Source organism: Ursus maritimus, unplaced genomic scaffold, assembly GCF_017311325.1.
Source record: "Ursus maritimus isolate PB19 unplaced genomic scaffold, ASM1731132v1 scaffold_3, whole genome shotgun sequence".
Taxonomy (NCBI): Eukaryota; Metazoa; Chordata; class Mammalia; order Carnivora; family Ursidae; genus Ursus; species Ursus maritimus.
In genome coordinates, this window is record NW_024425563.1 from 92,211,452 (window position 1) to 92,233,457 (window position 22,006).

A 22,006-nucleotide genomic window follows, 5' to 3' on the forward strand; every position below is an offset into this window, starting at 1 on the left:
CCCCTGAATATGAGAGAAAAAAAGAAATTAAAGTGTCATCCCATAAGAGAAACAATTAAAGTAGGTCATGCAGTCTTTACCCAAAAGACTAGGCCTTTCTCTTTCAGTTAGATTCTTTTTAGTGTATTAATTTGTTGATGCTTATATTTTGGGATCAGGGCGATGGTTTACTGGACATTCTAATTCCGCTTTCCCTGCCATGCGAGGCTGTGACAGGCACTTTCTGGGGTGTAGACCGATCATGTCTTCTGGTTCAACTTCTGCTCTCTGAGGACACGAGTTGCAGCCCCAAAACCACAGCGTCTGAAGCTTGGCGGCAGAGTCTTTCCTACTCTCCGAGGCAGTTTCACAGCAATGGAAATGCAAACATTCCCAGAATTCTGGGAGATGACTGGGTGCACTGATTGGGGATCTCATCTGGGGCAGGATGACAGACACTGCGTACAAGCATTTACGTGTGACCAGCAAGGTTGTTGGCCAGCAAAACTCAAGAAGAAGGATGGATTTCAGAACCTACGACCCCCATTCATTCTATCCTCAAAGTGCTCACTCGAAAGGAAACTGGGGCAGAGGTAGTCTGAACTTGGGGCTGGAGCAGCCTGGATGTAGAAAGATCCAGATTCTGTGGACGTCCAGACTCCGGTCCAACCCCTATTTCTAGGAATTAATATTCACTAACCTTCTTCCTGTGTCAGGCACAGGGACCCTAGGAGATGGTATCATAGGCATAATAAACACATTTTAGAATTGAAGCTCAGAGGGGCTAAATGCCTAAAAGCAGAGACTAGACTGGACTTCCCAAACTTGTCCTTTCAAGACTCTGGGTCAAGGACCAGAATCTAGTTGGCCTAAGTTAGGTTAGTTGTGCCTTGATCCATCCCTCCGTTCTCCAAGCCCTTCTAGCGAGTGGGAAAAGGCAAAATAGGAACAAATACCAACATGATCAGTGTAAGGAATGTCATCAACTGCGTCCAGCTTGGGCTTGGGGTCAGGAGTTCCTATTTTGGGGCCTGAGAGCAGGGCTCAGGACTGAAGCTTGGTCCTCTCAGTGATTAGTAGCAAATTAACCCAGCCACTTACACCATGAGCTACGGTCTATCCTTCCTGCAGCGTCTCTGAGTTAGAGAGTCGGACCCCATCACTGGCCTCCTGTCAAATGTGTGGGTATGGCCAAGGCCAAGGCCAAGGCCAAAAACACAGTGGACACGGAAATGCTGTGCGAGACCGCAGCCTGGAGGGAGCCACAGGCCGGCGGCAGACAGCCCCGGTGCCTCACCTGCTGGCCCCGCGGCCCCGGGCTGGGGAGGTCTTCGTCGGGCTTGATCTTGGACCTCTTGTTGTGCACCAGGTCACCCGTGCTACTCACCGCAGACTCACTCGTTGGCTTGTTCTGCTGGTCACATTTGCGGGGACAGAGACAAAAATTAGGTTTCGATACAGGAGCAGGACCAGAGCTAAAAAGTGCAACTGTAGACGAGCCCGCCGATGTGGCATTAGAACAAGGACTCTGGTAACGCTCCAATCCCACGACAGCAGAGCTCAGAAAATGGGTCTGAAGCCAGAAAACACACCCATTGGGCAGCTCCATGTGTCGCACTCAGGAGTAGAAACTCCCTGAGGCTTTTAGAGGCGCCTAGATGGCTCAGTCGGTTGGGCGGCTGCCTTTGACTCAGGTCATGATCTCAGGGTCCTGGGATCGAGTCCTGCATCGGGCCCCCTGCTCAGCGGGCAGCCTGCTTCTCCCTCTGCCACTCCCCCTGCTTGTGCTCTCTCTTTCTCTCTCACTGTGTCAAATAAATAAATAAAGTCTTAAAAATAAATAAATAAACTCCCTGTGGCTTTTAAAAGCTAGAAGACTAGAGCAGGGGGCCTGGGCTTTCATGAGCTCCAAGAGCTGATTTAGAAGTACAGAGTTGTCCGGTGGTAGGAAACCAAAACAAACCGTTGGCAACGCTCTTTAATGAGAGGATTCAGACTCTTCTCTGCGTGGGATTAGTGAGGAGGTAAGAGCAGAGGGCGCGGCGTGGTTTGAATCTTCCCGTGAAGTTATCACAGGATTCGAGGTGCCCGTGGAGAGTCACCAAATGAGAACTACCCTGTCAGGCAGCGGACTGCCCTGAGCAAGATTATAGACAGCCCCGGGCTAGAGGGAACCGTCATCAAGAAGCCCGCTTTCTCAAGGAGAAAGAAACGATTCTGGGGGAGGAAGCCCCTGCTGAATGAGGAGCACACACATGCCATGTTCATCAAACCCTAAGACTACATCCCTGGGTTAGGAAGACATCAGCATGGAAGCCACGAGAATGCCAAGGTACTGGGCCCGTTCAGAGCTCCCGGGGTAGGCACGGCCCTCCTCTACGATTACAAAGATGCATCGGCTAGCTCATCGAGCTGTCCCTCTCACCTGTGAGGACTCCGAAGGGCCCGAGCTGACCTGGACGGGGTTCAGAACCGTAGGGATGCCAGGAATAGGCCTCTGTGTTGGAAACGTTGGAGCAGGGTGGATGAGTGGCGGGCTGTGTCCGAAGGCCGAGCCTAGGCTCTGCTGTCGGCTTAAGATTTGTTGATGCATATGGAGAGACACGGGTGCAGAAGGGTAGGGGAAGCTCAAGGCAGGGCTGCGGGTGGGGAAGAAAGAGTAGAAGGCTCTCATTTGCACGGAAGGCGGAGATTACCGCGAGCGCACCACGTTTGCGTCATTACACCTGCTGCTACCACCCCAAACGACATCCGGTCTGCCTGTTTAAATCAGAAGGTAAAAACGGTTACTGACGAACATCTTGGCCACTTCCAAGAGAAACACGGCTACTGAGGCAAGACACACGTGTGCGTGTGCCCAGACACACAGACCTGAAGTAAGGCTCAGCACGACGGAAACAAAAGGCGTTGGCTCAATAACGGCTATTTATTGCAATAACAAACTTTATATAAAAAAGAGAATGGGCGACTACATGCTTTATAGTACTTTTATTGGCTCTCAGCGCCGTATGTGCCCGTGCATGGAGCAATTCCTTTAATCTCAGCTCACGCTGCGTGCTTTCATATGTCTCCAGATCTTATTACAAGAGGAAGGAAAATCAATTGGTTAAATGTGTTTTGAACACCATGCTTGTCATATCACTCATTTGTTTGTAAAGATGGAAAGCTTGCTTCATCCAGAACGCCACCCCAAGAATGTCCATCAGTGCCGTCTGGTTACAGAAGCTGATGGATGAACCTCTCCTGGCTGAAATCGGTGATCAATGGGCTTTGGTGGAGGAATATTCCAATGGGAGAGCACAGCTCCCTCTCCCAGCTAAATAGCATTAAATGTCTATGAAAGCCCATCATACATGCTAACGCCTGTCACCGCTTTATTATGCCGCAGTACCGTCCAGCCTACAGCCAGTAGCGAGGAAGCCACGCTAGCAGCTAAAGATTGCTCGACGCCGGGCAGACGGTGCCAAATCGGTCTTTGTGCCGGCACAGTTTAGGAATCGAAGCCTCTTAAAAGAATGAAGTGTTCTCGAGGAATTTGCCAATGGCTTAAAAATGCATGAAAAACTATAATTGCATTCATGAACATTTCCTTCTTAAAAATAATCAGTGAAAAAAATATATATATATATTTCCTCCATCCTGCTGTGTAATACCCAGAAAGAATCAGGGTTTCTTGTAATGTCAAAGGTAGAATTCATGCAAATTTCCAATCTGGTGGGTTAATTACTATTGCTGGTAAGCGCATTAACTGAGAATATAATAATTACAATAACAAAATTCAAACCATTTCAACAACTTTAAGTAATCATTCCGAAGATATACTCTGTTCATTAATGTGACTCCACATTTTGCCTATTTGACTACAATCCATGAAAGGCGGCTTCAATGGGATTACATTACTATTATTCCTACAGAGAACCTTGCATTACAATAGCTTGCCCATTTAAGACTGAATATCATTAAGCGTACCCTCGGAGAATTTCACCCAGCTTGGAGGAACTCTCCTTTCATTCTGCATTGTGGTTCTGTAATAAAGGCAAGTAGAAACATGGTGAAAACAGTCATTGTTCATGGCAAGTTAGGGAGAAATCAGTAATAATATTCCGTTTCTGCACTCCTATAGTTTCTGCCCGTGTTTCCGAAAGCAACGGTGAATGATTACAGCGAGACTCTGCTAAGGGAGCTGTGTGGATGATTGATAGGGCATTAATCAAAAGATGCATATCTGCCCCAGAATTTGTTCACAAGCTTTCTTCTAATAGCTGATTTCATGTTCACTGAGCTCTATGCCAGTTTGTCCAATTTATTTTTCAGTGTACAAGCCATTCATCAAAAAACACAATGATTTAACACCCCCACCCCTTTCTTTTTGGTGAATGGGAATTACTAAGTGTAACTACCTTATTCTACTCATTAAAAAAAGCAAAAACCCAAAGACCCTACTACACATATATTTACAATGTGACACAGAGTTTGCAAGAGTCTCCAGACACCTTTCGGGAGTTTCCTGAGCCCACGCGATCAGGCAGGCGTGGGAGGGGGCACTTCTAATTCTGGAGGGCACAACATTCGGGGGCTCAAAAAGTCAGGACCTGATTAAGAATCGAGGCCTTTAGGGAAAACATTTCAGAAGGCAGAACACGCCCTCAGGTGTGTATATAAGCAATTGACAGATGTTCACAGCCCGGCGGGATGGGTCCATCTTTACTTTTCCAAAGAGGTCCGAGAGAAGGAAAGCAAGGCCCAGCTTCCTGCTGCGGGCCCCGTCCTCAGGTACGCTCGGTCTGACCTCAGCGGGCACCGGGGAAGGCAGGGACAGCTTTCGACACATTTGGGGAACGTCCCATCCCCTTTCGGGGCTGCTTTCTTGCTGGTAAAAGCAGGTGCCAGGAATAAACAGTCTCTAAAATCCATGTCAACGCTTGGCTTCCAAGGGATACGATGCGAAGAGGCAGCTCGGAGGAGTCTGTTCAACCTCACTGCCACGGAGCCGGCCACGGAAACGCCTCTCCTCCCAGGCGAAGGGCAGGCGGTGCCGGGCACCTGGGTGGCAGGCCTGGTGCCCACCTGCCGAGCCCGTGCTGCCCCTGGCTCCTCGAGGTGCTGCGGGAAGCGGGCTGCTTCTGCAGATCACAGAGCCTCCTTAGAACTCGATGACAGACGCGGTTCTTGGCTCCGTCACAGCATCGGCAAGGATGGGAGCCAAGGCTCCTGTTGCTCTCCGGAGAGCGTGGCGATGGAGACAAGAGTTTGTAAGGAAGAAGCAGAGGGTGGGCGATGTCCCGGCTCCGCGTGGGGATGTCAGCAGCAACAGAAAGAACGCGTGGAAAGAATGCTGGGGAATTCCCACGGGTGGGGAGTCAGGGTCAGCCACCACTCCTGCTCTCTGACTCCAAGTGGCCCTGAGACGCTCTGCCTGGGGGGAGAGCAGGAGAGTCCCCAGCCCACTGGTACTGCTGTGTCCTTCCTGAGCTCAGCACGGTTACATCCTTTCTATCAGCCAGGTCTTAGCTCAATGTCCCCTCCTCTGCCAGCGAGGCCTTCTGAGACCACGCCCCATCAGAATGAGCCCCTCTGCATGACGGGTCCGATCACTTTCTACTGTTGGACACTTCTGTCTCCTGGCCACACCCGCGCTCTCTGAAGTCACACCCTGTCTCCCTGTAGGCCATGAGGTCCCAATGAGCTGGCCCTCTAGCACCTGGAACACAGCCCAGCACACAGCAGGTGCTCAATACTGAGTCCGTGAGCGAATGAATCTCTTCTTCAGAGTATTAGTGCCCACTTACTGCTGCGACAAAGTACCACAAACTTGTGGCTGAAAACAACACACGCTTTCGATCTCTGGCTCATGAACCAGTATTGGGTGCTTCTAGAGTCTTCTCGCAGCTTCTGGAGGCTCCCCGTAACTCTGCCTGGGGCTCCGTATCACTCCAACCTTCCTCTGTGACTCTAACTCTGGTCCCCCACCTCCCCCTTCTAAGGATGATTTTAATTACATCGCGGCCACCCAAATAATCCCAAATAATCCCAAATAATCTCCTCATCTCAAACTCCTTACCATAATCCCAGCGACAAAATTCCTTTTGCCATGTAAGGTAACCGGCTCATGTGTTCCTGGGATGAAGACGTTGGACCTCTCTGGGGCCTATCACACTCAAAACAGTCCATTCAAAGAAAAACATCTTTTCTGCTGAAAACTACAATTTGACAACGTGTCTATAAAACAGTCTAAGCAAAGCTAGTGTCTAGATTCGTGCCTTTCCACAGAACTTGAGTGGCTGAGGACAGTCTTTGTCGCTTACAGAGGTCAGAATTAAAAAGAAAAAATAAGTCCTAACCTTTAGAAACCCTGGGAAAAAAGCTTCCTAAGTAGTTTTTGTATTCGTTTCATAATTTCCTAGAAATTATTGATATTGTTGAAAATTTTTATAAATCTCTTCTCTTTTATGATCTCTCCTAAAGCAGGACATGGTCTAATTTAAAACTTGTCAACCTGAGCTTGACTCCTTCAAAGCCTTTTTACATTTCCGCCCACCCTATTCTTTCCGGTGGATCCCATGAAGAAAGATTAATTTAACAATCTGATTTCTGGATTCTCTTCACTCAATAGTTAACATACTAAATATAATTTTTAAAAAGCCAATTTTATAGCCTTCACTTGTTTTCCAAGTGACTACAGAAAAGATGGGGTAACTTAAAACATACAAACATTTATAAACCAGTGACTTATAATTATTTATCTATATTGAGTCGATGAGACCAGGAGAAAATGTGTCAGATGGCCCCCATCTTCCCAAGCAATGCGCTAACGAGGTCATAGGTCTCCTGAGACAACAAGCCAAAAGTAAGTCGTATGAAGGAGAGGAACACGAAGTGCTCAAGTCACAGAAGTCCGAGGACCATGGGCTCAACAGTCCCAAGATCCCACAGAGCTGTCACCACGGGATGGGCGTCCCAGCCCAGACACGGTTTGCAACAGTATTTGGAGGACCTTCTAGAAACTAGTGATCCCTGCAAAACACTCTGAGAAACACTCTTCTAGGACAACAGTTATTAAGCCAGAATAAATTAATTTCAATATCAATTTGCCCTTTACTTTTCTCAAGAGCAGAAAAGGAGAAAGGTGTGGATTCTAGGTCTTTGACAATAACGTGACAGTGTCCTCATCCACCCACTATAATTTCCATCCATTAGAGCAGATTTACAGTTACAGAATTTTTTTGCTTTATAAAATACCTTAAAGGAGCATTCCTCTGTGTTTGGTGACTCAGGGATAGAACTCTGAGCACATCGACATAAACTACTCATGGTCAGTTCTCTCTTTCTGTTCAGCTCTGAGTTAACAGTGATAAAGAAACTGTTGTCTGAGCAGGAACCAGTTCTCCTATTTTCCTTTAAAATGAAAACTCCCAAAGTCTGAATCTTTGAAAACGTTTTGATGTATTTATCCTCTATCAAAAATCAGAGGTAAAGTTTTGTCAGTACTCTTTTGTAAAGTATGGCCAAGTTTTGCAAATCGGGCCCTGTTTCTCAATGCGCAGTAAATAACATAGTCACGCCTCATTCATCTCGAAGTCTCCTGTCTGGGAATCTCAGCAACTACCCCCGATCTCGCTAAAATTTGGAGTGTACGTAGAAAGAAAATGTTAAGCGAAATAAAGGTCATAAAATGCACACACGAAATCATACATCAATTCAGTAAGTTTTAACCAAGGACTTTATATGTCCCATTTATAGTCCCCCCCAAAAATATTTTTTTGCAATTAGATAGTTATGATATAGTCAATACACGGAACTCTGAATTTCATAATCGTTTTTCACTTTCACAACATTGTTTTCTCATATCGAGGAAGTAATGGGAGCCAACATTTGTACAGAAACCTTGTGATCAATCCGAGCATTTTACATTTAATTTCTAGAGCGACATGTAACTGGGGACACTTAAAGTTCATACTGCAGGAAATCATTCACTAAACATTCATTCAACCCTACCATACATAAAGGTATTTCAGTCCTTAATATCCAGGTCAGATGGATGAAACCCACTAAAATGGCTATCAGATAAGCCTCCTATGTGTTTTAAAAACAATTCAGGCATTCTACACATCGGTGGGGTTGGGGGGTGCTGGATAATGCAATATTGGAACAGGATAGAAAGTGGCATAATTTGGCCTGTTGCAGTCGTTTACTATGGAAGGGCAAACAGAGCCGATTACAATAGTGAAGAGATCTGTGATTCGATAAAAATAAAGGAAACAAATTGAGGCACTTTCAGAGGGATGGCAAGAGGCGATGACCCAGCCACTGCGCACTTAAAGGTAAACGTTTCCACTTGATTATTTAAGAACTCCCAACCAAAATGGCAGCTCTCCCTTAAGTCACCTAGCTATGGCTACACCCACCGCTCACAGCGCCCCGGCTCCTCTGTGTAAACGCACACCCTACACGGGGAGGCTGTGGGGAAGCAAGCGGTGCCCCACACATCTCCCCTAAACCTATTTCAGCAGAGAGGTTCACGGGTTTCCAGGTCCATTTCTAGAACCCTCGCCACCTCTTGCCAGCGTGAAGAGTAACGGACACGTGGCGCCTCTGTGTTCTCAGGAAATGTCTTGTTTTAAATACAAGATCAAGGCTAACTATCTACAAACACGTGTTTTTCAATTGCTTGGTTGCTGTATTTTGCTCAGATGTGAATTTTGGAAACATCGTTATAAGAAATGCATACATTCCTTTGACGACTCTAGGCCGGGGCACTGGGATTAAGAACGTTCATACTGCGATTTCTGTGTGAAGACCCCCACAGGGAGAGTTGCTTTCCAGTATCCCATGTCTCCTAGCTCTTTGGCTCATGAAACCATGAGGTAAAGTCAGGCAACTGTCAGCGCTTGGTAACAAGAGGGCCCCACAGTGCGAGACACTGGCTTCAAGAAGAGAGGAGGAAGTGGGGGGGGAGGGGAAGAGGAGGCATTCTCATCAAAACCGACCTTGTGGCTACTTCGCGGCTATGGTTGTCCACTCTCTGGCTACAGCTGTGGAATTTACTGCACAACGGCTGACATTCCAAGTAAGAACAATTCTTTCCAGTTTTGCTGAGAATAGGCCAACCCCGATGATTACTTGTCTATGCAGGCCCAGGACACACAGGCCTGCATGTGCTTCTATTTGAAAGGAGAAAAATAAAGCTCCCACTTCCGTCCCTAGAAGCTCCCAGGGCACGTTTCCTGGAAAACCCAGCAGCCTAGAAGTAATGAGCACCCGAGTAAGCCCCGCACACTCACCGAACAGGGAAGTGTCACCCCAACATTTACATCGAGGCGTACGCACTCTGTGAAAACTGCTTTGGACAAAAATCCATTGGGCTTTGAGTGACGAAAGTGTTCTAAAAGGCTTTAAAAGCCACTTCCCGGTAAACAAACAGACAGACCTCTGTGGACATGAATAGCAGTGACACCCTCTCCAGTGAGGTTTGGCTGGAAGTACCCAAATCCTGTAACCGCTCGGCCATGCAGAGATGGTGAGAACAAGCAGTCATCACGGGCGCCTGGGCTCGGGCCGTGAAGCGTCTGCCTTCAGCTCAGCTCATGATCCCAGAGTCCCAGGACAGAGCCCCACATCAGGCTCCCTGCTCAGTGGGGAGTCTGCTTCTCCCTCTGCCTGCTGTTCCCCCTGCTTGTGTTCTCTCTCTCTCTCTAATAAATAAAAATCTTTAAAAAAGGAAAAAAAAGCATAATCAGTTTTTCAAAAACATCATCAGGAATTATTATTCCCCTGTTACGAAGAGCACTTCCTACCAATCCTTTTGGCCAGGCCTCCCATTGGAGAGTCCTAAGAGAGCAGGCAGGCCTGGGGACAGAAAGAGGAAGTTCAAAGTCAGCCGCACGGGCACCAGGCTTGGCTGAAAACAGCGGAGTGCTGTTGATCCAGCCCACTGGCCTCCTTGAGCCTCAGCTCCCTCCACGCGAAACCAGTGCAGCCTCCCTGGGAGCTTCGAAGGCTTCCTGCTGCTCCTGGGGGCCGTGCCGAGGGCTGTGCCTAACCGGGACCCTGCCTGCCTCTCCTGTTTACTGCCGTCTGGCCCCTGGGTTCCTGACAACTTGACACTCCCTCAACACCCAAGCTCTTTCCATCCCATGGCCTCATCTGGTCCATTCATTCATTCATTCATTCGTACCTGATTGGAGGTTTTTCCCCTGCAGGAGTTCAGTGGGGGTAGGGGTCCTGCCTCTCGTTCATCCTGGTAGCCCCATACCCAGCACAGTGACTCGCACAGAGTTGAATATGCAGCTAAATATGGGGGGGGGAATGAACGAGTAACTGATTAAATGAAGTGCTTTCTAAAACCAATGACCACATATGGGAGGCAATAAAAACTATCTTTCTGAGTATTAATCACTTTCGCTGCTGGGGAGAAGAAGTTTGTCACCTCTTTCAGAAGACGTAATCAGAGTTTCAGGACACTGGTCATCTGGCACAGTCAGTATTCACCTTCACTCTGTTCTTTGCTGTGTCCCACCCAGCCTATAACAAGCATCAGTGAGCCCAGAGCCAAGCGGCTGTGGAGGCGGAGCTGGTTCCTCTCCTGCCTCGGCAAGTGGCAACAGACACCTGCTTCCTCCAGGGGCCTGGGACCTGAGACGGTAGCTGCTGCAGGACACGGAACACAGCCCACTGTCCCGACCCCAGCCACAGCCCACGGTGCTGGCCAGACAGCCTGTCCCACTGGTGGCGTTGCGGTGCGTGGCACCGGACTCCCACTTTCATCGAGATGCCTATCCTGGCCACACCAGACCCAAGACCACGGAGGACACAAGCCCATCTTCGTTTTAGCCATAAATTCAAAGCGAGAACGCTGTGACGGGAGGGTTGGAAATGAGTGGGTTACTCATTTCTTCATTCCGTTTACCTTTGGCTGGAGACTACAGGAAGAGAAGGGTCATCTGAAACCCCTCTCTTCTCACAGTGGTGTAATTTCTCGGGGAGGGTATTAGCAGAGGCAAGGGTGTTTCTACCATACTGCCATTATATTTATAACACCTGCCTTAACCACAGAGAGTGGAGGTTAAAGGTTGTACGTGATAAATGTGAATCATCTAGGCTTAGATGGGAGTCTCCAGAGGGATGGACAAGTTAAAACTTGGTGATGGGTAGTAAGGAGGGCACGTATCGCATGGTGTACTGGGTGTTATTTGCAAGTAATGAATCATCGAACTTTACATCAAAAACCGGGGATGTACTGTATGGTGACCAACATAATATAATAAAAAATATTATTATAATTTAAAAAAAAAAACTTCTTGAGACAGCCAAATATTTCACAACGACCTTTCCAAGTGCATGGGGTTTTTGGAATGGTCATTTTAGTTATGATATTTAACGTTATGATATTTAAAGTTATGATATTTAAAGAATAGGATTTGTGAGGTACACTTGGACAACAGGGTTGAAAAGTGAGACATCATTGAGCACACCAAGGGCTTCTGTGAATAAATATTTGCTTTCTATGGAATTTTTATAGCAGTCTGAATTATTAACTAAATATATAAACACAAGAGCCATATCCAAAGATAGACATTTGCTTTTCTATCCCCTTATTTTGTATCCATCCCTCTATCTCTCCATCGCTCCCAACCTATAGACATTTAATATACTATTCATAAAGACTGTAACATTCTGAAAATCAGAATTATTCCTCTGCCAGGTAGAAAGTTCCTTTAATGAAGGGGCTGATGAAAATTCTAATTACTCATTAAAGGGCTCCATTAGGGGCACCCAGGTGCCTCAGTTGGTTAAGGGTCTGACTTGATTTCGGCTCAGGTCACGATCTCAGGGTCGTGAGATCGAGCCCCGTGTTGGGCTCTGCTCTGGGTACGGAGCCTGCTTGAGAGTCTCTCACTCCTCTCCCTCTGCCCCTAGCCCCCCCCTCCCCAAAACAAGAGCTCCTTCATTTCTCCACTCAAGAAATTTCCATTGAGTGGCGTCAAGGTGACAAGGCACAGGTGTGGTGGGGGGCGGTGTGCAAGTAGGAACAAGACACATAGCCCTCTGGCGGTTGTGCTCCAGCAGAGGGGAAACAAACAGCAGACTACCAGACGAGCCCGTAAATACAGGAATTTCAAAGAGTGGCAAATGTGATTATCAGCCACGTAGGGGATTGGAATATCGGCACACGACCTTCTCCTACCTCCTCGGGCAAAGACCCACTATGTGGACGAGTAAAACAAGAGCAACAGTACACTCTTCCAAATCTCTGTGACACAAAAACAAGCAGCATGCCTCTCGCCCCAACCACATTACCTGGCCCACAGCAGAGCCTGCACCCACACTCAGTCCACGCTGCTCTGTATCTTTCCCTCTCGACACAGTTAGCTACCCTTTTTAGCTTTGCTCACGCTTCCTCCCTTTCCCTGCCACCCACCGATCCCACCACTTTTACTGATTATTCCTCACGTCAGTTTTCAGTTCACAAAATCAAACTAAGAACAGGGCAAGCAAAGCCCTAACGAACACTGCTCCAGCTATAAGATGGGCCAATGGTGCTGATGATAGCTATTCTAATTATCGTGTCATATGGCAAGCCGAGGTCACCCTGGGTTATCTGCATTACCTTATGTGCATTAAAAGCTACCTCTGCTCCTAACATACACTGGGCGGATACTGAAGAGTGAGAGGTCAGGCTGCCAGAGAGAAGACAGAATGGAAAGGATCCAAAGAAAGAGCAGGAATGCATGTGGCCGGCGGCCCCCTGACTATAGAAGGTTCTCCTGGGACCTGACTGGTCTTGAATGCAAACCTCTTCTTCCAGCTCTAATGAGAATGGCAGGGTCTGTGGGAGCTCCTTGGAGGCAGGGGAAAGGATCAATCCCTGTCAGGATCCGGTACTAGGTTACCTGGGCAGAGGGGAGCAGGCCAAGAAAGCAGGGAAGATGGGGGGAAGAATAAAGACAGACAACATTGGGACCGTCTGCACCATATTCTAACCTGAGGCTCTGAGGTGCTGGAAAAAGTCAAGCTAGCTGGGCAGAGAGCCAGAGGGGGAAAAATTAAGGAGAAGCAAGAGAAATAAATGCTCACCAGTGATGCTGTGTGAATGTAATTTTTGTGACTAGCCTGGTGTGCCATATTTCTACTACTTTGATGCTATGATTTCTAGTCAAGCCACATAACAGTTACATAAGTTCAGCAAACTGAGATACGGTCATCGGCAGTCTGCATGACACTGGGAATATCTGCCAGGAGTGCGGGAACAGCCAGGCTACAGTTCTGAGATGGGCACACTTTCTCCGAGCCAGCCTGGGACCATCATGGGGGTCGCACGGCCGGGCCGTGCTGGTTCGTCTCCTGAATGGACCATCCGGGATCAGTTCTCCCGAGACTTAGCCCCTGGATGGGGACTTCATCCCGGCACTTCTCATCCACACTGGCTTTAATAAGTTGTGTCCTCTCCGACACAGGGCTGCCTTGTCTCTAGCTCACAAGCGTGAAGACTGAACTTCAGAGAGCCAACGGGCAAGGACAGTTTGCAGAGCTGGCGGGAAAGCTGGAATCTGACTACAGATGTGCCCAACTCCAAAGCCTCCCTTGGTGATGAGAGTGGCCAATCCTGACGACACCCCGGGACCCCCCATGTCCTGATGACTATCATATCAGCACTTAGGTGCTTTGCTCCATGTTTCCACCCTTGAAGGACCACGTTAAAAGAACAAAGAAAAGCAGAAGAAAATGACGTCACATCAACATAGGACTTATAATATTTAAACACTAATGGGGGTGCCGACGAGTATTGTTGATAATTGAACAAGCAAAGAATTAAAACTGTAATTGAGAACATTATAGAAAAAATGGTGGTATTCATCATTTCTAGTAAATAGGCTGTGTTACTATGGCTAACATCATTTTCCCAGGCCATTGGGGTCTCCCTAATGTGTATATCCATCATGGAACACCCATCAACTGAGAACTAAAGCTACTGTCCATTTACAGAAACACACTAATAACAAAATCCTCACTTATTCAAAGCAAGGCTGGTGAAAACAGCCTTTGATATGTTCTTTTAAAGCAAGGAATCACCCACGGTTTGCAAAACTCCAGTTCAAAAAGATGGCTAGGAACCGAATTCTTAAATTATGGGAGGAAACACTTAGGGGAAGGGATAACTAAAGTGGATAACCAGAATGTTCTAATGAACTAGAACATGATCTAATTCGATGCCTAAAACAACCATTTGGTAACTAGCATGGTTCAAAACAGTAAGTGATTAGCTGATAAAAGCAGTGTAAACACACCTAAAATTCATCACTTGCATTCCCTACTTATTGACATCAGCTCACGTCTGATCCTTAGCGGAGAGAACTATTTTACAGTAAGCACGTTCACAGAACCCTGTGTTTGTACCTTCACGTACAAGTGCAGGCATCACGTTCACCAAAGGAAGTGTCAAAATGTTCTCGTACGGCAAGGGACGATGACAAAACAGAGGGCTTTCAAATTAAGCTAAAAATGCTTAATAGGAAAACAAGGAAATCTTCGTTTGCCCCGTTTCCTCTGACAGATATGCTTTCCGATGTCATCCCAGTTCTCTTTCCTTAGATTAAAAATCCTGCTGACACCTTTTCTTTCTTCCTCGAATGTACCCCTTTCCCCCGTCATTAACAACGGTGAATGACACCACCCCGCTCTTCTGCTTTCTGCTCCTGTCCCTCCTCCCATGTGCTGCACGACCAGGTGTGAAGTGGGTTTTCTCTCCAGGGAACTATAATCGGTAAGAGGGGCTTGGATGAAGGATTTGCCATCCTCACTGCCGCTACAAAGGGGACTCCATCGTAACGGAATAGCTACATATCTGCATATGGGCTACTAACTCAAGTCTGCCAAAAAAAATCCACTTTGGCCCAGTCCTTGGCTCTGGAATTCGCTGCAGTGGCATGTGACTGGCATCTCGGGTCAGGGCCGGGGTCATGCTCCTGTAGTCATCCTCAGAGGGAGTCAGTCCCCTAAGTGCGGGGCAGTCAGGCACTGCCCCTTTATCAAAGAAACACATCACGGATTCAGGAAAATCCATACCTGATTGCGCTCGCGGACAAGTGACCGTAGGACCCACTTGCCGAAGAGCTGCTGCGGGAATTATTGAGAATCGTGACCAAGGAGTTGGGAGACGTCCTTATCATCGTCTGAAGGTCAAAGCTGTGATCGGACAGCGGTGATATGGACAGTGTACGTTTTCGGCTCGGCCTGGCTGACAGCCTGGGGCTGGGGAATCTGGTGCCTGTCAGAGAAACAAAACAGAACCTGGTTACCTGCGGTTGTAACCTGGGACTCACCGCCACGTGCTTGGCTGGAAGATGAGAAGTTTAAGAAGCCAGCAGCTTGCGGTGACAAGTACCTCTCTGCCCACTTGTGATCTACTGGCTACAATTGAGGAAATTAGGGAGAAATATTTATCTTCCAGGGCTTACCTCGGGGGAGCTCTGTTTATTAATGTGCAGGCAAAATGATAAATTGCTAAACAAAAGGGAAAGACTTTCATGTGTTATCCCTCTCATTTCTAGTGATTTATGAATCTGACGGCTGCTTAGATACTCCCATCATTAATTCACCACAAGCGACAAAGACAGTGGTCCCCACAGTTACACAACACAGCCCTCCCCATCCCAACACACACCATTTTAAGGCAATGAGCCGAAGGAGAAAATGAATTAAAGCATCCTAAGATTAAAAATTCAGCTTAGTTATGCCCTCATTTCCCCATGATTTCTGTAGTTATCTGATCCATGTACACGTAAAGCTTTACTGAAACAACTGATAAATGCATTATCCGAAATTAATGGTTCTCAATCGGGGGCAATTACGCCTCCAGGGGACATGTCACAACGTCTGGAGGTGCTTTGGTTATCCCAGTTCACGGGGTGCTACTCCCATCTAGTGCGTAGAGGCCGGGCGTGCGGCTGAACACCCAGCAACACCCAGGACAGCCCCCCACGAGGAAGAATTCTCTCCCCCAGGAGCGCTGAGACTGAGGAACTCTGCCTCAGTTCCCTACAATCTAAACGCATAAGTCCCAATAAACATTGAAAATCTCAGGATGTGGTCTGTTTGGAGGTATTCCAAGGTGTGTGTGGGGGGAAGACCATGTAAGAATTATAATGAGATTTGATGAATCTGTTTTAATTCTCTGGACCTTGCTTCTCCAGTCAGAACTACTAGGGAATAAAGCATTTATTATTAGAAATCTCAGACTTTATTAAGATTCCTCCCATGCAGTTCTAATCTGGAGGTTAGTAACTCACACTTAAGTGCATGCCGATTTAGGACAAGGCTTTTTACCTAAAGAGTTAAAAATGAAATGCCTATTTGCCTTCAGTTTGGTAGACATTAGAGAAGTGAATTTCAGGGACTAGCTATGAATGTGGCCCAGAGGCCCACTCTCCTGTCCCTTCTAAGGTCACATGTACGTTATGCAGTCATCAAACTGAAGTTGAAAGAAAGAATGAGAACATAACCCCACTCCGAAAGAGACAAATGAAACATGATGCGTTCTGAGTAACAATGGAGGGTTTCTATTTTACAGTATGGGTATGCTTGCATAGGGGGACGCTACAGTTTTGTGGTACGCAGAATGCTGAAGTAGAAGGTAAGCCTTCTTTATCGAAAAAAGCCTAGGTTCTTGGTCTCTGGAAACTTCCATGGGAATATTGTCTTCATCACAGACCTTGACACAAGCTAACAACCCAACATGCTTCGAGATCATTTAATGAAATGAAATCGATGAGTATGGAAGAGTCTATAGGTAATATCATAGAATAAATAGATATACTTTATAGTTAAAAAATAAATCACAAACTGGAGCTTAGGAAGTTAAATTAGTACCATCCATGTATAAAACTGGAAAACCAATTTGAAAGATGAATATGGTGCCTACTCAAATATTTCTTTCGGACACATTCAAAATTGAGTTTCTTCATTTAGAATAATTTCATTATCAGCCTAATTTAGGCCAGGCTAGTACCAATATAGCTATCCCAGCTAGATACACATCTTTTAGTGTTTAAATCAGCATCTTACTTTTATTATGGCATCTGCCTTACACAGAATTGTTTCACATTTACTAGGAGAGTCTAATTTCATCACAGGTTTTCTTTCTTTTCTTTTTTTAAATTTTATTTATTTATTTGACAGAGAGAGAGAGGGAGTGAGAGAGCGCACAAGCAGGAGGAGCAGCAGAGGGAGAGGGAGAAGCAGACTCCCCACCGAGCAGGGAGCCCGATGTGGGACTTGATTCCAGGACCCCGGGATCATGACCTGAGCCAAAGGCAGATGCTTAAGTGCTTAACCGACTGAGCCGCTCAGGCGCCCCTAGTTTTTCAGTGAAGAAATACATTCTACTTCCAAAGGGCTCCAAGGACTCCAGACTTATTGTCTACTTCCATATAATCCTCCGCAATAACCCTTCTCCACGGGTCTCAGGGATCACTGGCAGAGTTAAGAGTAACAGGACATTGAAGACAGAGATGATCCCTGGAACTCCTCTAATTTTTTAAATCACAGACTAGATACAGTGGCCATCTGACGCTAGGACGCAACAAGTGTCCTGGCTGGTCCAGCTTCTCTCTGTTTTTCCCTCCAGGATGGGCTCTTACATAAGCCAGTTTCCACAAATAACAAATACTGTGGTTTTCGGGAGCCCTCAGTTCTAGAATGTTCCCCATAGGGATTACTTACTCTCTCCTGTCTTTTAAGGTCATTAATCCCAAAAGAGAGAATTAGAGCCATAAAGCAGACTTGCTTCTTCTAACATGCAACATACAAGCACTCTGTCCCGCAGATGATGGAAATCCAGGGATGCCCATTGTTGGCACATTTAGAAGACAAATCTTCATCTAAAACCCGTTTCTTATGGTTTCTGCCAACTGAGGACTCCTGAACAGTGTGTCGGAGAGACCAGCTAGATTCCAGTTGGGGCTCGGCCACTGCAGGTGCACATCTAAGGTAGTGATTTACCATTGTTTTTGCTTTTCCGTTGGAAAAATCTATGATTTAAATTCTGGGTATGCTCTTTATGTTATATTTAACTAAATGCTATTTCCATTTTTTTTTTGGAAGGAAGCTAGTATTTTAAGCACTTTCCCACCCTTTAATATACTCTTCCTTAACGCCCTAATAACCAAGCAAACAGAGAAAGTCAGCATTTTGGAACAGTGATTTGGGATCCCCTCAACAGGGGAACAGCTGAAACACAAGGTGAACGTTTTCAAGACAGCTGAAGGAGAAGCATCCCAGTACGTCACTGATCATACACGGTTTCCTTCTGAAACACAAGCCTGAACATTCTTATTGTTCCAACATAGAGACCTCCGATCTGGCTTTCTGTTAATTGTTTTGTTTCTCTGTTCTAATAAAAAATTCTGACAAAGAAAAAGGAGGTTTCTTTTTATGTGATGAATCATAGGACATCTAAATTCCTACTTAATGACAATCAATTTACCCTATACTCGGGCAAATTAAAATTCCTTTAATTAGTTTTTACAAAGTAAAAGGGTAGCTTCATCCTTTATTTAGATAAAAACCGCCACTGCCTGACTAAACACATTCTCATCAAATATAGAAGGTAATACAGGCTGACCTTCCAAGGATGCTCCCCTATTTTAATTCTTTATTTGCAGATTTTTAAATAACTAATTTGCATAATAACACTGAACTTTTTTTCCCCACAATCCCTAATTGAAATGTGGTTATGATGAATCTGAAATGTAAGCTCTTAATTCTACAAAGCCAAACAACAAAACCCCTGCAGAAGACAGAACACGTTTCTTTTGCTTTGTGGTAATGAACTCCCCAAAGGAGACCATCACAAGCTGGGATCCCGCGTAACTCAGCTGCGCTCGTTCATGGCCCTAAGAAGTTCGTAAACCAATCACCCTCTCTCCACTCCAAACCTGAAGTCTGCATGAGAGAGCTGACGAGTCCAAACAGACTGGAGATGAAAAAGCACGGCCACCAGGAAAAAAATAAACAACCAGACCCCAGCATAGACCCTACTCAAAGCAATAGGGTTGTCACAGTCAAAGGGTAGTGGCTTTCACTGATGGACACCTCAGACGACGCTCTGGATTCACTTCCTGGCACCTGGCAAACGGAACTGAAAGAATCTAAATAAATAAGAACGCTTGGATGTTCTGAACCGTGATATCCGTAGGCTCATTTGTCTATGTGTCTAGATAAGTGACCCAAAGGAATCATCATAAGCCTTGAGGGGTCCAAAAATAAGTGATATAAAAAGCATCAAAGGATGCCATTATCTTCTACTCTTATGCACTAAAAATAGCTCTTTCTGAATGGGAAACACTTTTTATTTTTCCTAGATAAAAGGTCTTAGTTAAATATAATTTTTAATGTAAAGAAAATGGACGAGGCAAAATAAATCCATGGAAAAAATGTAAAAACTAGGTTCTTTAGAAAATTAATTCTTAGAGGGTCCTAGATGGCTCAGTCAGTTAAATGTCCAACTATTGGTCTCGGCTCAGGTGTTGATCTCAGGGTTGTGGGATGGAGCCCCGAGTTGGGCTCTGTGCTCAGCAGGGAGTCTGCTTGAGATTCTCTCTCTCTCCCTCTCCCTATGCCCCTCCCCTCACTCGCATGTGCGCTCTCTCTCTCTCAGATAAATCTTTGAAAAAAATAAAAAATAATTTTTAAAGCATAAAATCTAGAAAACCAAGGAGTGACTGGGTGAAGTAGGTCCATGTCATCAAACACCTTCCTTTAGTTTGTTCTCAGGACAATCAGGGCAGGAGAGTTCTTTGCGTGTCTGCCAAATTACGATCGCCTGCATCTTCCAGTTTCTTGGTATCCCAGAGCTCTCCACGAGGAGTCCCCGGACGGCCAGATGTGCAGAAGCTTCTTAGAAAACCAAGGAAAGTCGAGCACCAAATATTCTTCCTCCTTCTCTGGTTTCAAAAGTTAGACAGTCACCCTAATCTTCGCACCTTTCTCTACAACTCATGAGCTAGGACTACAGAGAAGAGCCCCCTCACTTACTGTCCATGGCGTGAAGATACTCCATGTGGATGGCCCCGGCGCCGGCAGTGGCGGCCGAGGGAATGATGTCCGCGTAGGGGCTGCGCTGGCCAGCTAGCAGAGCCATCTGGTGGTAGTACTCCGCGGGGCTGACCCCGGCGTGGGGGGCTAGAAGAGCAGACAAGCAAAGCATGGTGACTAGTCAGAAAAGGTCAACCAGAAACTTTTCTTGAGGCATCCCAAAGTCCGTGGGCCATGCAGCCCACATCAGTAATTCCTTTTATGGCTCATTCTAGCAAAACTTCTTTAACTCAAACTGTGCTTTCCCCTGAAGTTTATTTGAAAATACAGCTGAAGAAAAAGAAAAGAAAAAATAGCATGTATGATGAAATGTTTGAGGCTAGTTTAAAGAAAGAGCCAAGAATTCCAAAGGATTAAAATGTATATATGTTCTCCTTCCCATGTGTGCCCCCCCCCAATCAAATCACTTCTTAGATGAAATCGCTGTATGTTCACATTTCTTACAGTGGTAGACAACTGAGACCACTGTGATGTCTTTCCGGACACACTTAAAATACCTCCGTAAGCTCCTGGCCGGAGTGCCCGAGTCAGCTCTCATTACCTGGAGGGCCCAGGGCTTACGAGTAGAAAACACAACGCAGCTGTAATAACACACGACTGGGTGATAAGCTGCAATTTTGTGTTCCATAATTTTAAAGCTCTCCCCCCCCCTTTTTTTCACTACAAAATCAAAAAGGAAATATACCTATCAATCTGGAGCAATTTACTGGCAAGAGTCAGCTCTGTAAGAGTGGGGATAATAATCTGTTTCCACTGCCAATTTATGTGCAAAAGCAGCGAGCTACTGTAGCAGGTCTGAGGGTGAGCTCCAGATTCTCCAAGATCTCGATGCGAATCCCAGCTCCTCCTCTTACCACCCCAAAGGGCTGTCGGTGGCAATGAATGAGACAGTGTTCAGCCCATAGTGTTCCATCAATAAGAGTTAGCTTTACAATTATTATGGAGAAACATGGGCGTTCTAGCACTAGGTCTGTGTATGTATATCTGTGTCCACCCTTTTTATACACGATAAAAATATCTAGATACAGATATACAGAAACCTCTTAGCCTACATGCGAGAGACATCGATGACTTGACTCTATTTGATTGATTATTAATTAGACTTCTTGAAAGGCAGGAAGAGGAAGGCAGAAGAAACCAATCAAAGAATGTTTTATTCATACTTATCATCAAATACTACGGAAAATAGATGACGAGAGGCTTTAACTCGAGGTTCCGCTTTCCACTGGCCCAAGAAAATTTCTGCAAGCCAGGCACAGCTCCAAGTCTGTCGTGAGCTGGCCTCCCTTAGCCCTCTCTCCCCCTGTTCTCCTGTGTCGTCATTTCCGCAAACGCCCAAGTACTCCATGGAGACAACGCTCCGTTTTTCCCCATCGTAACACCAAAGCCAAAACAGGAGAACTAACTTGGGTCTGACTCTCTTACTAAGTTTCCATTTCTGTAACGCGAGTCGCGTCCAAATGGCACAACGTATCCCTGAGGTACCTCGTAACTGTATCCGCTGCACTGAATCAGAAAGAAAGAGATGAGAGGACAGCTACTGAGGCAGCGCACCTGCTTCTGGAAGTAAAACTGAGTAGGGATTTACTGAGAAATCCCACATGGCTTCCCACCTCTGCCCACCAGGCCCAGGCAGCCCCAGGAAGGGTCCGCAAGGAGAAGGTGGATGGCGTGGGGTCACACTGCTCAGTGAGATGGACTGCACGGGGGTGGTTGTGACACAAGCCCCAGCGACGAGTGGGCTGCTGTAGAGAGCTAATAATCTGCTCTTTCTAATTAATATGGCTTATGCAATTCTGGCCCTTAATTCAGATTCCAGCAACTGCGGGCAAGTGAGTTTGCGTATGTGTGCATGAGATGGGAAATGCTCTTCCTGCATCAAAGGAGTGTTTTATAACTTGACAGTTATGGGATACACAGCTCTAATGAGTCTTGT

General features: G+C 46.3%; 1 protein-coding gene across 1 annotated transcript in view; it reads right to left on the minus strand.

The window, feature by feature from the left end:
* LOC103674694 (transcriptional activator GLI3) overlaps window positions 1-22,006 on the minus strand; it is a 249,333-nt gene that overhangs the window by 62,022 nt on the left and 165,305 nt on the right. Inside the window, exons 5-8 of the mRNA XM_040644426.1 lie at window positions 20,011-20,157; window positions 15,043-15,244; window positions 2,405-2,618; window positions 1,277-1,390 (exon numbers count right to left, since the gene is read on the minus strand). Coding sequence (XP_040500360.1) covers window positions 1,277-1,390; window positions 2,405-2,618; window positions 15,043-15,244; window positions 20,011-20,157 — 677 coding nt within the window. The remainder of the gene's footprint in view (window positions 1-1,276; window positions 1,391-2,404; window positions 2,619-15,042; window positions 15,245-20,010; window positions 20,158-22,006) is intronic.